This window comes from Balearica regulorum, chromosome 4 (genome assembly GCF_011004875.1).
Source record: "Balearica regulorum gibbericeps isolate bBalReg1 chromosome 4, bBalReg1.pri, whole genome shotgun sequence".
Lineage (NCBI taxonomy): Eukaryota > Metazoa > Chordata > Aves > Gruiformes > Gruidae > Balearica > Balearica regulorum.
The window spans coordinates 19091076-19106596 of NC_046187.1; the positions used below are offsets into that span (position 1 = coordinate 19091076).

At 40.7% G+C, this 15521-nt stretch overlaps 1 protein-coding gene across 9 annotated transcripts in view; it reads right to left on the reverse strand.

Moving 5' to 3' along the window:
* Positions 1-391: 391 nt before the first annotated feature.
* Positions 392-15521, reverse strand: part of ARHGAP24 (Rho GTPase activating protein 24) — a 227768-nt gene continuing 212638 nt past the window's right edge. For all 9 annotated transcript variants that reach the window (XM_075751350.1, XM_075751355.1, XM_075751356.1 and 6 more), the window contains 5 exons: positions 9060-9192; positions 6733-6806; positions 5804-5925; positions 1839-2907; positions 392-1135 (listed from right to left, as the gene is read on the reverse strand). In XM_075751350.1, coding sequence (XP_075607465.1) covers positions 892-1135; positions 1839-2907; positions 5804-5925; positions 6733-6806; positions 9060-9192 — 1642 coding nt within the window. In that variant the 3' untranslated portion in view covers positions 392-891. The remainder of the gene's footprint in view (positions 1136-1838; positions 2908-5803; positions 5926-6732; positions 6807-9059; positions 9193-15521) is intronic.

A 15521-nucleotide genomic window follows, 5' to 3' on the forward strand; every position in this document is an offset into this window, starting at 1 on the left:
CAGAGGAGAGTCAGATGCAAATATGGTCAGAACAACTGGTTTATATTTCTGCTCTGAGCTGCAGTGATCAGGCACAGGGCTTCTCTAGGGTACCCCAAAAAGCTCTGGTCATGTGATTGACTTCCCCTTAAGTTCCCTTTTCCCCCTCCCAACTTCTTACTCTGTCATTCACGTATGCTCCCAAACAAGCAGCTTTTGCCATTGTCTCCAATTTTGCAGACTTGATAGCCTCATTTGGTTTTTACAACACAGGTGCCCTGGTACCTTCTACCCTGGCCATCAATTCTGTTGAATTAGTACTGCTTTATTTTGCCTGTAGTGTGCTGCTGTTTCTCATCCTGCTGTCTTTTTAGAAGCGACGCAAATCAGGGTTAACCACAGGCACATATACCTTAACATATCTGTTTATCTTCACTCCCCAGCAAGAGGGGTAACAAACAAACAAAAAAAAACAAACCAAAAAAAATTTGATATACAAAATAAGCTGATGGTAACGCAATGCCAAAAATAGCTTATTATGTTAAGTGCAAGGGAGAAAAGCCTTGATATAAAGCTTGATTGCAACAACATTTCAATTTACCAGTTTAAATACAAGACTTGCATTAAAATATTTCTTGAGATACATCTCTTGCTCTCTAAGGTGATTTTTTTAAAATTTATATACATGTATCCAGTTGTAACACTTGACAGTAGTCTCATGAAGCATTCAAAAAGAGTATAATTTGATAAGTACACACTGTAGATATGAGTGGTTAATGTCTGTATGATTTCTTCCTTCAAGGGTTTATAACATTATGTTGAGTACTAGCCTCAGACAGGTGACCAGCCACCTGATACAATATAATACCCCTAAGCCCTTCCCCAAAGTCCCACAGTCTACACTTCCAATGCTCACTGGATCCAGATGGTGTTGCCTCTTTCTGGTCTGCGAGACTCCACTGTCAGTTCTCCAAAAGTGGAGAAAAATTGCTCCATTTCCTTCTGCAACATATCATTCCTCTTCTCTGCATCTTCCTTGGCCCGTTCTGCATTACGCATTTTGATTTCTACCATTGTGAACTTCTTCCGCTCTTGATCCAGTTCTTCATGCAGGGCCATCATTTCCGTCTCCAGGGTGAGATTTCTCTGCTCCAAGCTGCAAAAATGAAATAAAAGCAGACAGCTCCTGAGTAGCACTCCTCACTCACTTGAGCAGAAATGCACACCACCAACAAATTCATACATGTGTCTGTTCACTTACAAAGCTTAGACTCAATTTTTGAGATGTGTATCTACAAACCATGGCTTCATCAATGAACCATTCTCACAGGGCAATCTCTTCGGTAGCTCGTTTAGAAAATGCCTAATAACAGCCACTGCCAAGGGGCACAGTAGCAAATAGCTCCATCTAATTCTCCAGGAACAGGCTACCTATTCCTTTTGCTTCTGGAAGTGTAGATACTCAGCTCCTGCTGTAGTTGCACTAGTATCACTTACAAGGTCAGGATAATGCCCTGAATGCCTTTGTTTCACTGCTAATCTCCTTTCTTCAGATGGTTTATCTGTTGTTGCAAATATGGATCAACAATTTAAAAAAAAATGCTATCATCATGGGTTTTGTCTAAAAAATTGACTCTATTTCAGATCTAGCTTTCCAACAGAAAGCACCAGAAATCCCAGTGCTACTAAACACATAGTCATCATGCATATTAAACATTATAAGAAGTGCTCTACTACGCTGCATACTATGCTCAAAAAGTGACTGCAGCTAGTGCAGATTGCTAGCAAGTCATGAGAGGGAAAACTTCTTGGATTTACTCTGCAAAAGGCAGTCAGATGGTAGAGCCAAATCATCTTACCTTTTTATCCTTGTCTCATACTCTAGTTTTTGCTTGGCCATCTCTTGCTTCAAGCTGGACACCAGGCTGTGCAAAGCACTGTGATTGTTAGTACTGTTGACCACAAACGTTTCACTGTTATCGCTGCTGCTGGTGGCTCGGCTGCTGTGGCCCCCCACACTCCTTCTGTCACTTTTGTTCTCATAGTCACCTGGGTTAGAGAGGTCTTCATGTGGTGGTCCATCCAGCACAGAGTCTTCAAAGTTACCCGCATAAAAGTCCTGCTCAGGGCAGGTGGTGGTGGATGAACGACAGGAGTTGGAGTGCTCAGGGAGGGATATTTCACAAGAGGATGTTGACCAGGTGGCACTGTCCACACTCTGTTTGTCATCCGAGTTCACCATAGAGAACTGCTGGTGGACATTGTCGTAGGTGGAAAGCCTGTTGTGCTGGCCTGACTCACTCACCGATTCCTTCTGCTTGTTGTCCCTCAGTGTGACGTAGCCATTGGGCACCCAGCCCGGGGTCCGGCTGTTGAGGGTGTTGCTGTGCCCGTCTGTGCTAGAAACACCCATTCGCACACCTCCATTCTGTACGCTGTGTGTGCCCATCTTAGTCACCGGTCCTTTCAGTGATGACATTCTCCTGCTTTGCAGGTTGCAGTTTGGTAAGGTCTGGCTCTTCTCAGGGCCCTCCGCTGAGCTGCTGAAGGACCCGTTGGTGACTATGCCACTGCCTTTATTAAAAGCAGGATTTTTTTTCACCATGAGTGGTGGGCTTCTGGTGACATCCAGTTTCTGGATGCTGTTCCTGGGGCTATTTGTCTTGCTGCCTGGCAGAGCAGTTGGAGACTCATTGTCCATGCTTCCCTTCTGGGGAGACTCAGGTTTGTCCCAAGAGCAGCGCCTCACTGCTGTCTCCTTGGTGTTGTTGTTCTCTTTGTTCTGTAGCTGCCCCGCAATCGCTTTCTTTGGCATTTCATTGTTGTTGTTGCATACTTCGGGTCCCAGCTGAGGGTCTGCATCCTTGGGAAACAGCTCTTCATGTTTGCTAATCATCACTGACATTAGCTGCTGGACTACTACTGTACCTGAAAGGAGACACCAAGCACATGGTCATTAATGGCCTGTTTTGTTTAGGGCATAAGTATACTTTATCCATCAGATTCCACAAATACTTAGTAAACGTTCAGCTTATACAAACATTTACGCAATGCATCCATCTGTGTAACACTGTGAACTTTTAACATGCCTGAAGTGCCTCTGGCTACCAGGCCAGACGAGCACCACCTCTTCCTTCCATCAAACCAAGCCAGCAGGCCTCACAGACCCCCCAAGAACAGGAACTTTTGCAAAGAAGCTGTTACAGTGACAGTAACTGCATCCCAGGAAGACCACAGGAGGAGATAATGAGTAGCAAAGGATAACATCATTGTAAGTGATGTGTTTCAACTCAATGTGGCGATTGTTTGTAAAACCACAGTCTTATTCTGGCACAGTACTTGTATTTAGTAGTTTTAACGAAAACAGGCAGGCAAGGGATTTGCGTAGCTGAAGCACAGATATTTTAGTCTTTTGGAGCAAAACAGGGAAGTAATATGACAGAATTAATTTAATGTGAATGCCTTTAACCACTCCACAGTGATACTATATGCAACCAGGAAACCATGCCATGTTAGAGTACACAGGACCACAGCTTGCTACTTGCTGTAATAGATGCCTACCTTTCCTCTTAAAGAACAACTCCTTGGTGTGCACACCACTTGACTGCACTGTCATTTACACACTAGCATTTATAACTGGGCTTGGGGTAATGTGCAACTTTATTTTGTTAAGCAGACCCTCATCAAGGATTATTAGGAATATTACAGGAACAAGGTCGAGGTAGTTATAATAACTACCCCATTTTTAAGCTCCTAGAGCTTTCAGAGGCTCTTCTAATCAATAATTTCCCACTGTGCAATATTGTTTCACATCAACTCCTTTGTAATATTCTAGATCTTTATACTTGACTCTTTTAACATATGATTACTAAGAGCCAATTCCATGTGGGTACTGGAAAACATCTTTTTTTAGTGTTCTTTTTTGTTTGTTTGCTAAGGTAAAATCATAAATTAGAACTATGCAGCAGGACAATTCACTTAGTTATTCCCATGGCAAATTTAGCTGTATTCCTTCCGAGAACACTAACTGTTATGTGCAGAATTTTACTACAAACATTGCACTGTACAACTTTTACCACTGCATTTGACAGGAAAAAATTGCCCCATGATTGGAATTCTGGAAAATCTCTCTGGAACCAAACAAAACCATCTCCTCATCCCCATTATACAGGTATGGTTATCCATAGCTGCATGTTTGACTTTGAATGGCTGTGCAAGAAAAGTACTCTGTATCTTCCAAAAAGCAAAGAGCAATGAAGAAGGGTGGCCATGAACATCAACTGATATACAGTCTTTGTTAAAAGTTCTTAGGCATTTGACTATGCATAGCCTAATTGCAAATCAGCATTGTCTCATGTCAAAACTTAAAGTTATGCTTAAAGAGAAGTCATAAATCTGTTAATTCAAACCTGTTCCTCATTAGTTAAAAAATGTACGCATTTCCCTTCAATTGAATGTAGTATATATACCATTTCCTACAGCAGCCACCATCATTTTAGTGCTAGGGCTGTTGATAAACAAGCTAGAGAGTTGCTTTCAAGAACTGGAAAAACATATTATTGTCCCTTTCCACCTGGTTTAAAAAAAAAAAAAAAACAACAAAACTTTCTTGCTCAAACTTTAAAAAAAAAAAAACCCAAACAAACCCCCCACCCCTAAACCAGCCCAAAAACTTCAGGTAGTAGCCAGTTCTGGAAAAATAAAAACCTAGAAGTTAGTATTTTATTTAGGAATGGCTAACGCGTGTTTCCCCATCCCAAATCTCCATTCGTCTCCCCTGCCCCAGGTGACCTGAAGATACATGATATGCCATCAGTAAATGTCATCCTGTGAGATACCATTCTCATTGACTTCAGTGGTATAAATCAGCTCTGTGACATCTCTTTCCAATTCCAATCTATCAAATAATGTGAAGTACTTTTTTGTACTATTTAATGCAAAAACATGGGAAAAAAGGGACAGTTTGCTGCCTGACCAAGAGAAACATTCACAGCAGTTATCTACCAGGATGCTAAGCTCTACAGAAGTGTCAGGGTAAGAGAAGCTACTATTCCAGTCAGTCTGGCAGTTCTGTAGGTACAAACAAAGAGACAAGTTCAAAGTGAAGTGATAGGCAGCATGCGCACGCGCACACACACACAAAATGTAACTCCTGCGAGAGACAGGACAGTTGAAGAGGTGCAGGGTCTGTGTACAGCCCTAATTTCTGAGAAAGTTAAGTAAATCCTACATATTAAGAAAAAAGTGTTTGGAGGGAGAAAAGGCGTCATGTATTTTATGGAGAATTAAAGTCACAAAGATTAAGCCTAGGAGGAAATCATAGGAGATTTGTCATGGCTGTATTTCTGTCTTAATCACAGCAAAATGCTACATCTGGACATTGCAGTAAATAACAGAATGCAGCTGACAATTTGATCACTGTTGTGCAAGAAGGCATGTAATATACCACTGCCTTGTGGGGGATTCTACATGGGTCACTGCAGTATGAACCTGTACTAACTTCTCAACCTTAAGAACTGCAGGTAAAATATTAACCGCACTCCAACCACACGTGCTGAATAAGAACATGCCGTATTTGCAGCAAGTTTTGAGAGAAAAAGTACATTTTTAGTGAAGTTTCCAGGGCAGCACAATCTCATACAAAGTCTGTTTGCAATGCTGCACATTTCAGTCACTTATAATAACCTGCAAGATTTAACTCAGAAGTTCATTCAGGTTGAAGAATTCTCTGTCTATAAAACATATATAGAACTTACTGCACATACCACATGGACTGTTATGTACATTACTTCCTTCTATTGTAAGTTATGTACAGTAAGCTCACCCTCCATAATAGTCAGAGGATCTTCCACTTTGGGGCGAAGGATGTTGGGCCCAAAAACGGTAGCCAGATTTTGCACACTCATTTTGTTTACACCTGAATAAGACTGGACTTCATCAAGGAATCTGTGGGGAAGAAAGAGGCCTTTAAAGAACATGTGAAAAGGAAATTAAAAAAACCACAAAACAAACTTCAAAGCATGTGATGGTTTTTTAACATAGTTCAAGTATTCCATTCCAAATCCTCATAGAACATCTTGAAAGCTCAAGGCTATTCTCCTCAACTTCTTCAGATTTTCTTCAAAATTATACATGGAAACAAAATTTAAATCTCAATCTGGACTGACTACAAGATAACTCTGTTGAAGATGGTAACTTTCTCCAGCATAATTAATCAACTACTTGGCTCATTAAACATCCTCAAAATGCAAACTGTCAATTAAAAAAAAGTTTATATTCTTTTAAATATTTTTTTTTATGCTGGGAACTTTCTGTAAGTTCACAAATTGCAACTGTGTGAGACATGCTTTTTAAGATCTTAGATGTATCCATAAGACTACTGTATATACTACAAGACATACACAGTTTTCAAGGATATCATGCTTCAGGAGCGCACAGCCAAGGCCAATAACTGCAGTTAGAAATGGGGAAAACGGGGTCCTATAAAGAGGACAGAATATATTCACTTCTACCTTCTTGTGTTTCTTGCTGAGTGCAGCCTGCTTATGAAAGGAAAGTCATAACTGTACACCTTGATAGAGCAAATTAGTAATTAGTCATGCAGTAAACCTATATTTTTAGTGCATTCACTTAAGTTCACCAATCCTCTGACTGTGAGTAATGCTTTTCCTTCAGGGCACATACACAGACAGGTTTGTCTGTCAGCTCACAGTTATAATGATATCATTGTGATACTCTTGCAGGAGCACTTACCTACAGATATATTTCAGCAGATTATAATTGACAGCTGGCAGGCTCTTCACTTGCTTCACCAGTTCTTTCAGGCCCTTTAAGTGGTTTAAGAAAAAAAAAAAGAGTGGGGAGGCACAGTTTCTTAGTATTTTACCAGAGATTCAAAAAAATGTCAGCAATTCGAATTACAAGAGAATAAACACATTACTGAAACTGCAGCATTAAATGCTATATAACAGTTACCATCAGGAAGAGCTTGTAGAACCATTTTGGATGCAGAAAGCTATATTTGGCTAACAAGGATTAGCTCTGCATAAAAATAAACAAGTAAATAAACAACTTGGTTTCATCCTGTCTTTCCCTTCTCTTTCACTCTTTTTTTGACCAGGGGCTCCATTCCTCCTCCTGCTGCTAACAAGGCTGAAGCTTCCAGGAACAGCTCTGGTCTGAACTAGTTGGCACTTTTGTATGAGAAACTATTTAGGTATTTTACCAAGTTCTGGTCCATACTAGATTCAGACCAATAAACAGTTATTTCAGTTTGTGCCCATCCCAGAATGGGACAAGCAGAATATCATACACTAATTTCTGTGCCCAGTGGAAACAGATTCCGGCTACGCTCGTTATCAACCAGTGCCTTTAGACTCTTTCAGTAGAGTTTGGTACTTTGCCAGCATCAGTGGGGTTTTGATTACAATACATTATGAAAACAAATGCAAATCAAGATGGGTGGACCATCATAGTGCACAAGTTTGCTGGTTGTGGCCCAAGAAAGGAAACAAGATGCACAGCGCTCTCCCTTAACAGTGACTGCACTTTTAACTGCTGCATGGAGAAAGATCAACTGAAATTCTGGTCACACAGCCTTATAGCTGGACTGCTAAGCCAGCCTAAAGAGGATTGATGTGGCTCATCAACTATAGTACTGATTTTTCACAAACTGCCAGCACCAACTCCAGCACCAAAAGACCACTGTAATTTGAATCATGCTTTCAAAATTAATTTAATAAAGTGCTTTGTGACATAGTTGTAGAGGAACTACATAAATACGCTCTGGACTAAGCCAATATAAAATGGCTAAAAATTTAATCTGAAAATGAGTATCACTGCAACTATAAACTGCATGATGACTAACTGCAGAGGTGTCAGGTGGCTTTATGCTGGAACTATCAATGGTTAGAGACATATGCAACATGCACTAACAACTTTAGCTCTGAGGATCTCCTGCCATAACTTGTGCAAGGAACAGCTCGAATTAAACCAGCTGAACAGCCCGCTCACACCTTTTGCAAGCAGCTGACAAAAATTTGCACCTTATAGCAAGCTGTAAAGGACAGCAAAGAAACCAGTCTGATTTCAGCATGTGTAAGAGATTATGACCATAGTAGACAGTTTGCCACAGACCTTTCTTCCCCCCCCCCCCCCCAATTCCATCAGATGAGAACAACTACCACCCTGCTGTTGGTAGTCATCAACTGAAGGCTCAGAAAGGAGATGGTCTCCTAGTTAGAAAAGAGTGGCTCCTATTCAATTGATTAGAAGATTAGGTAGAAGAGGTTCCAGTTCTAGCAGGATTTGAAATGTAAAAAAAAGGAATTAAACAGAAAAAAACACCTTAGAAAGTTAGAGGATTAGACTGAAATCAACAGAATGAGCCTATCTGTATTTACTTTGAAAAGAAAATATCAGGGTTGCCCTCATTACCCATAAGCACACAGAACAATGTGAAAACAAGCAATTGGTTTCTTATGTCTTCAGACTAATATATCGTAGGGCCGTGTCACTGCAGGGCACATATTATCAGTCAGAATCCTTATTTTGTTCATCTGTGTTATGCTGTTTTAAAAGAGTCTGGAAGGTTGCCTGCTTCCACTGGCCTGCCTCCATCTTTTTGAGGCCTTCTGATTCAATGACAGGCAATGAGAGTCTGTTGGCCTTCAGTCAGAAGTCAGTAAAAGTTGGCATCCTGATGCTTAGAAGAAAATGACCCCTGATTTAATGGCAAGAGTTGGACAGCAGCTACTAAGACCCTTCCTTTTACAGTTCAGAATGATAATCCACGAAAATATAAGTGTCTTCCATGCCAAATGGAAGCTATTGACCACAGTGATGTTTACCTGAACTGGATACAGTTACATGCAATAAATACAGCTAAGGTTATGCTATGTGCCTTTATTTAGACTTCCAAATTACCTAGGTGGCAACAGTTTTCATACAAAACCAGCCTCAATTAATAGATGCACATCTTAAATTAGGATAGGTAATCACCAACTTCTCTCCTGCTCAAAACTGGAGCAGGTTCTAACACACCAGCCTTTTATTTCATCTTACTCAAGTTCCCAACTCACCGTTTCTTCATCCTTGCTGAGCATTTTGGCACAGGAAAGAAAATCTTCGTATTTTGCATATGGTATCACTGGTTCTGGGAGTTCCCTTAGGTACAGCTTAAGCAGTGATGCCACTGTGTGCACATCTGTATTGCTGTTGGGTTGAAGTACAAGAAGTCGTTACTGTGAATCAGGATAATACTGTCAGATTGACAGGCTAAAAACTGCCCCTTAACTTTTCTATTGTCACCTCAGATTTTACTCAGCAGCAGTATATACATTTATAGATTGTATCTGTAATCTTTTGGGGGGGCACATGTGTGTTTGTCCTATAAAGAATACCTGCAAGCAAGAGTCTGTCAACTGCTGATTTATTACCATATATAATTAAATATAAGGTCCTATTTGCAGGCACAGGTATTGAGAAGATCTTGGCTCTCTTACATAGGCATCTCACATCAGGCATGCAAAATCCATCTCAACAGATGTTTTTCATTTTCACCTGAGCAAGAAACTAGGTATTATATTTACACAGTGGGGATTATTCTCCTACCAGAGGTGGCTCCAGCTCCCAAAACATGCCCAACATGTCTCCATTCCATTATATCACCATCTCCTCTGTGTCCTAGTTTAGGGAGGGATAGAGTTTATTTTCTTCCTAGCAGCTGGTATAGTGCTGTGCTTTGGATTTAGCATGAGAATAATGTTGATAACACACCCATGTTTTTAGTTGTTACCAAGCAGTCAGGGACTTTTCAGCTTCTCACACTGCCCTTGCCAACGAGGAGGTGGGGAGCACCAAGAAGCTGGGAGGGGACACAGCCAGGACAGCTGACCCAAACTGGCCAAAGAGATATTCCATACCATATGACATCATGCTCCATATATAACTGGAGGGTGGGCCAGGAGGTGGGGCAGCTCAGGAACTTGCTGAGCATCAGCGTCAGGTGATGAGAAATTTTGCTGTTCATAACTTTTTTGTATTATTATTATTATTATTAATCTTCCTTTTCTGTCCTATTAAACTGTCTTTATTTCAACCTACAAGTCTTACTTTTTTTTTTACTTTTCGATTCTCTCCTCCATCCCACAGTGTGTGGGGGGGTAATAAGTGAATGGCTGTGGTGGTTTTAGCTGCCTGCTGGGTTAAATCATGACACTCTGGTATCAGTATTAAGCAAGTTTTAAAGGAGAGCATATATACCACAGGTGTTTAGTTGAAACTTTCCCATCTGAACTGCAGTTCTTTCCCTGGCATGCATCTTTTTCCTATGGGCTCCCATGAAATGACTACTGTGCCTTTTAGCTGTACCATTACACCGAAAACTTTGATATACTTTACACACAGGACCGTAATTCCATGGGAAATGAGTTTTAGCTCTATCCTGTACCGAGTAAGCTAAGGCATTGCAACCGAACTTAGAAAATGCCTGAGTGCTCGCACAACAGGTAATGTTATACGGCTGACAGTCAAAGACCTGGTATGACATATGATTTCTCATAATTACATTTGCAGAAACTTAATGGGTTTTTGGATACAGCTAGTAGGAGCCTAGGCTGTTTATCAGGAGTACTGAAAGTAAGATGGGAGAAAGATCAAAATCACAAGTTCAGAGTTTGCAATAAAACTTGCTTAAATGTTTCTGTGGTGTGTAAAGTGACATTCTGGTAACTTAGGAGTGCTTTTCTGAAAAGAAATAAATAGAAATAGATAAAAACTACAAGTTAGCATGAAGAAACCCCTCCTGCACTACTTCTGACCCATCTCTGGATTTAGCTACTCAGGCATTTATTCAAATCCTTACTGGAATGTTCTACATGCTTTCCCTGGTTCAGCTAAAGAGTTGCACTGCAAGCTGACATCTCTCCCTCTGACTTCTGAAAAATAAAAAAACCAGATACTAAATTATGCTAATTTCATTCATAAGAAACAGAAAATGCACAGACGTTTCTACAACGTCCATTATTGTGTATTTTCTTTTTTCTTTGGAGACTTCACACTTGGAACATTTTTTAAACTCACAGTCTCTCAAAGGGAACCACTGGTATTTGACATACTTGAGCTTTGCTAGAGGTATGTTAATCATTATTTTGGAATGATCTGTTAAAACAATAATGGCTTTTACTAAGTTAAATCTTAACAAGAATGATGGGAACAACCTTAGATTAATGTGGTATGGTATGAGCAATCGAAGTCAAAACAGAAGAGAAATGATAAAGCACTGTATCTATTTAAATGTTAACCACCACCCCTTGAAATAAATTCCCAGAAAACATTTCCATTTCAGTCATTAATAATTCCCAGCCAAAATTCCAAAAAGCATTTTCTAGAGAAACTCTATAAACAAAGCATTAACAAAATTCTGCGTTTTTAAGGAAGGTTCAAATTCTAATCCCTTGATTGCAACCCTCTACTTGTAGATTGACTTGGATCCAAAATGGAATCCGCCACGTTGCTCAGATGCATATTTAAGATATGTAAGGAATAGTACTATACATGAAACTAAACACAGTTGTACTAGTTCATGAGAAACTTAAATGCTAGGTCAGATTTGACCTCTAACCTTTGCTTTCTAGCCACACCCAATCCAGATTCAACTAAGTGAATTAAAGCTCTTCTTGTCATCCTGGTTAACAAAACTCTTTACAGACTGTACAACCTGAGGGTTTAAAATCAAGACCCCAATAATCTGTCAGGTAGTTGCTTACACATCTTGTTGTCATTGGTGCTAGTGTTTAGAACTATGGCATGCATGCCCAGGCAGTTGCCACTATTCAGCCTTATACAAGAAGCAAATTTTACAGACAGATCTTCAGTTTCCTAAGTTGTCAGTGCATCAGGAAAGCAAACAGCAAATACAGAAGGAAAGACTTTTGCAGACTCTGAAGGACAGCAGCCGCCACAGAGAGCAGATGTGAACTGGCAGCTGTCGGACAGTGCCCTACATTGCAGCGTCAAAGGGAGCACGGGCCATCACTCTGCAGAGAATGTAACTTCGGTCAGCATTGATGGTCTTTCTGAAGATTTTTTTATTACTATTTTTATTATTTGAACAAAGAAACTCCCCAGGCCTTGCTGAAGAACTGAACCACATCTTCCCAGAGACCATTTGCATAAAACTAGAGAGGCCTTTCCAAAATACAAGATTCAAGCACGCTGAGTGAGAGAAATTACTGAAGAACAATTAAAAGTTAGCACATGGGTCGGTCTCCCAGTGAGGGGATCAAGCAATATCATCTTCTCTTCTTTGTACTGCCAGGATCATGCTTTGTGTAGTAAATAAGATTAATTTTACACCAGTCCCTAGTGTGAAGTAGAATACTTGCTCCTTGAGGGCACAGCAAATGAAGGATAAAAAGGCTGAAGAAGGGGACAAAAGTCCTGAAAACTGATGCAATTTATAAACTTTCTCCTTTCAATATGAAGTACTGATAGACTATCACTGTGAAGGATTAGTTGAACACTAGACACTGTAGCTCTACCAAGGAAGAACTCAGAGACAAGTGGGAAGGCAGGATGCTGAGGAGCAAGGAAACAATAAAAAGACTTGTGTTCTCAAACTAAGCTTCTGAAATACATGCTGCATACAAGTCTACAGAAAGGTACTTTCTGATCTGGGGTTAGAAATCCAGGTCCCAATTAGTAGACAGTGACACAGCTGCAATTTTTAACTTTTTCAGTTTTTTTTTTTCCTTCTGCTGACCGAATGCTAAGGCAATACCACAGACTGCCACAAGATGGTGGGATTGCAAAAAGATTTTGGAACATTTTTGTTACCTTCATTTTCCTAAACTGTACTGAAAAACTGCTTAGGACTTAATCTATCTATACAGAAATTACCATACAGATTTTGGCAGTATAAATAAACATACATAAATACACACACATACTGTTTACAAAGTTCTTTAAGAATTGGATTTTTTAATTCTATTTAACAGCAGTTAGACAAAAGCTCGAAACTTTCTTATTTCAATGTAAATATTGGTATAAAAATATGTCCTTTTTTTAATAATAATGTAACTAAAAGAGTGTTTCATATAGCCTGAGACCTGTTTAGACCTTGCAGTCTAGTTTGGTTTTTTCCCACCTTTTGTTATAAATACAGAGGAAAACTTAAGAATGGCAGAATCCAGTTTTAATTCGTCTATATTTTAGGTGTTTCAATCCACAAATACTATTAAGTGCATTTTAGCCGCAGAGGACAGCTGTGAGTTTCAAAAGAGTGCTTAACTGCAAGCTCTCTTGAGGATTGGGAGCATTTATTTCCCTTTCTGGTCTGCAGTGTTCTGTCCACAGTCTAAGTCAACCAACAGCATTTATATATCTGCCTTGAGGACATTTGTGTAGTTTGCAAGACATGGATCTTTCCAGGGCCTGTAGAGGACCTTTTCCTGCTGGACTTTTTCCAGCTCCAACTGATTAGTTTAAGACAAGGCAGTATTTCTCCCTTCAAACCTGGCCTTGCTTACGTTCTAGGACCATTACAGCTACAGAAACTTAATGATTAGACCTATCTTGGTATTTCTTTTGCTATCTGACAGTGTAATATCAAAGTGTTCCATGATTACACATTCATAATTAACATGATTAAAAGGATTCATTAACAAGTATTAAAATAGGGAACGTCAGCAGAAACTCCTCTGTTATCTAAATTGGAACAACCCTCATTACTTGAGGCAGACTTTCTCCAAGTGCACAATGAATAATTACAAGCTTGAAATGGGAATGACAAAGCACGAAGCAGAAAATTGAATGCAACACAAAAAGCATTAGCGAGCTAAGATACAGTCAATTTTGGCGTGTCGTGCTGGAAAGTCTGAAAAAGATTACTTACCTCACTAAAACATTAATACTGCATTACTGTTAATACATTTACAAAGGAGCATCCCCCACAGCCCCACTGTCCATGCAAAAGCATTACAAATGCAAATGCACCACAGCCTCTCCTTAGTCATCAGACTACACATATTCAAAGCCCCATTCATCTGAACTTTGTCATTAATATCCCTCATGGCATTGCTGTTTTGACAGCACTTTCCTTTGTGATACCACAGAGATACTGTGGAAGTGGCTGTCAGACCGATTACACCGCTTGGAGTTTTTCATCCTCTCTACCATAAACAAAAATTACTGAAGCCAGCAGGTCACCAGAAATCCACACATAACCCTCACACTCGGACAAGCAGACAGTGTGTTCAGAGAGCTGGAGTCAGTGCTTCAGAGCACTAAGCCAACAAGCTCCTCATAAACTCTCAGAGAAGAACTATTAACAGGGTATGTCACATTACGAAAAGATTAATGCTGTGCCAAAAATAGCTCTAGATCATGATGACACATAAACAGTTTGCATAAAGAACAAACAGTAGGGAACAACAAGCTGTGAAGCTGTAATTCCATTTATAGGAGAGACGAGGAGAGGGTGTTGCCCTGCATGTCAATGACCAGCTGCAGTGCATGGAGTTCCACCTGGGGACGCATGAGGAACCCACCGAGAGCTTATGGCTCAGGATTAGAGAGAGGGCAGGAACAGGGGACACTGTAGTGGGGGTCTGCTACAGGCCACCCAGCCAGGAAGACCAAGCAGATGAGGAGCTCCACAGACAAGTAGGAGTGGTCTTACATTCACAAGCCCTGGTCCTCAGTGGGGACTTCAATCACCCCAATATCTGTTGAAGGAACAACACAGCAGGGCATAAGCAATCCAGGAGGTTCCTGGAATGTGTTGATAATAACTTCCTTCTCCAAGTGATAGAGAAGCCAAGAAGAAGAGGTGCCATGCTGCACCTTTTTCTCACTAACAAGGAGGGGCTGGTGGGGAATGTGAAGCTCAAGGGCAGCCTTGGCTGCAGTGACCATGAGATGGTGGAGTTCAAGATCCTTAGGGCAGCGAGCACAAGTCCATGGGACCTGATGAGACACATCTGCAGGCCCTGAGGGAAATGGCAGATGAAGTTGCTAAGCCACTATCCATCATATTTGAGAAGTCATAGCAGTCCGGTGAAATTTCCACTGACTGGAAAAGGCGAAGCGTAACCCCCACTTTCAAAAAGGGAAAAAAGGAAGACTCAGGGAACTACAGGCTGGTCAGTCTTACCTCTGTGCCCAGCAAGATCATGGAGCAGATCCTCCTGGAAACTATGCTCAGGTACATGGAAAATAAGGAGGTGATTGGTGACAGCCAACATGGCTTCACTAATGGCAAATCATACCTAATAGATTTGGTGGCCTTCTGTGACGGGGTTACAGCATTGGTGGACAAGGGACATGGATTTGACTGATGGCCCACTCAGTGGATAAGGAATTGGCTGGATGGTCACACTCACAGAGCTGTGGTCAACAGCTTGATGTCCAAGCAGAGACCAGTGACGAGTGGTGTTCCTCAGGGGTCAGTATTGGGACTGGTACTGTTTAACATCTTTGTCAGCAACATTGAGAGTGTGATCGAGTGCACCCTCAGCAAGTTTGCCGGCGACACCAAGACG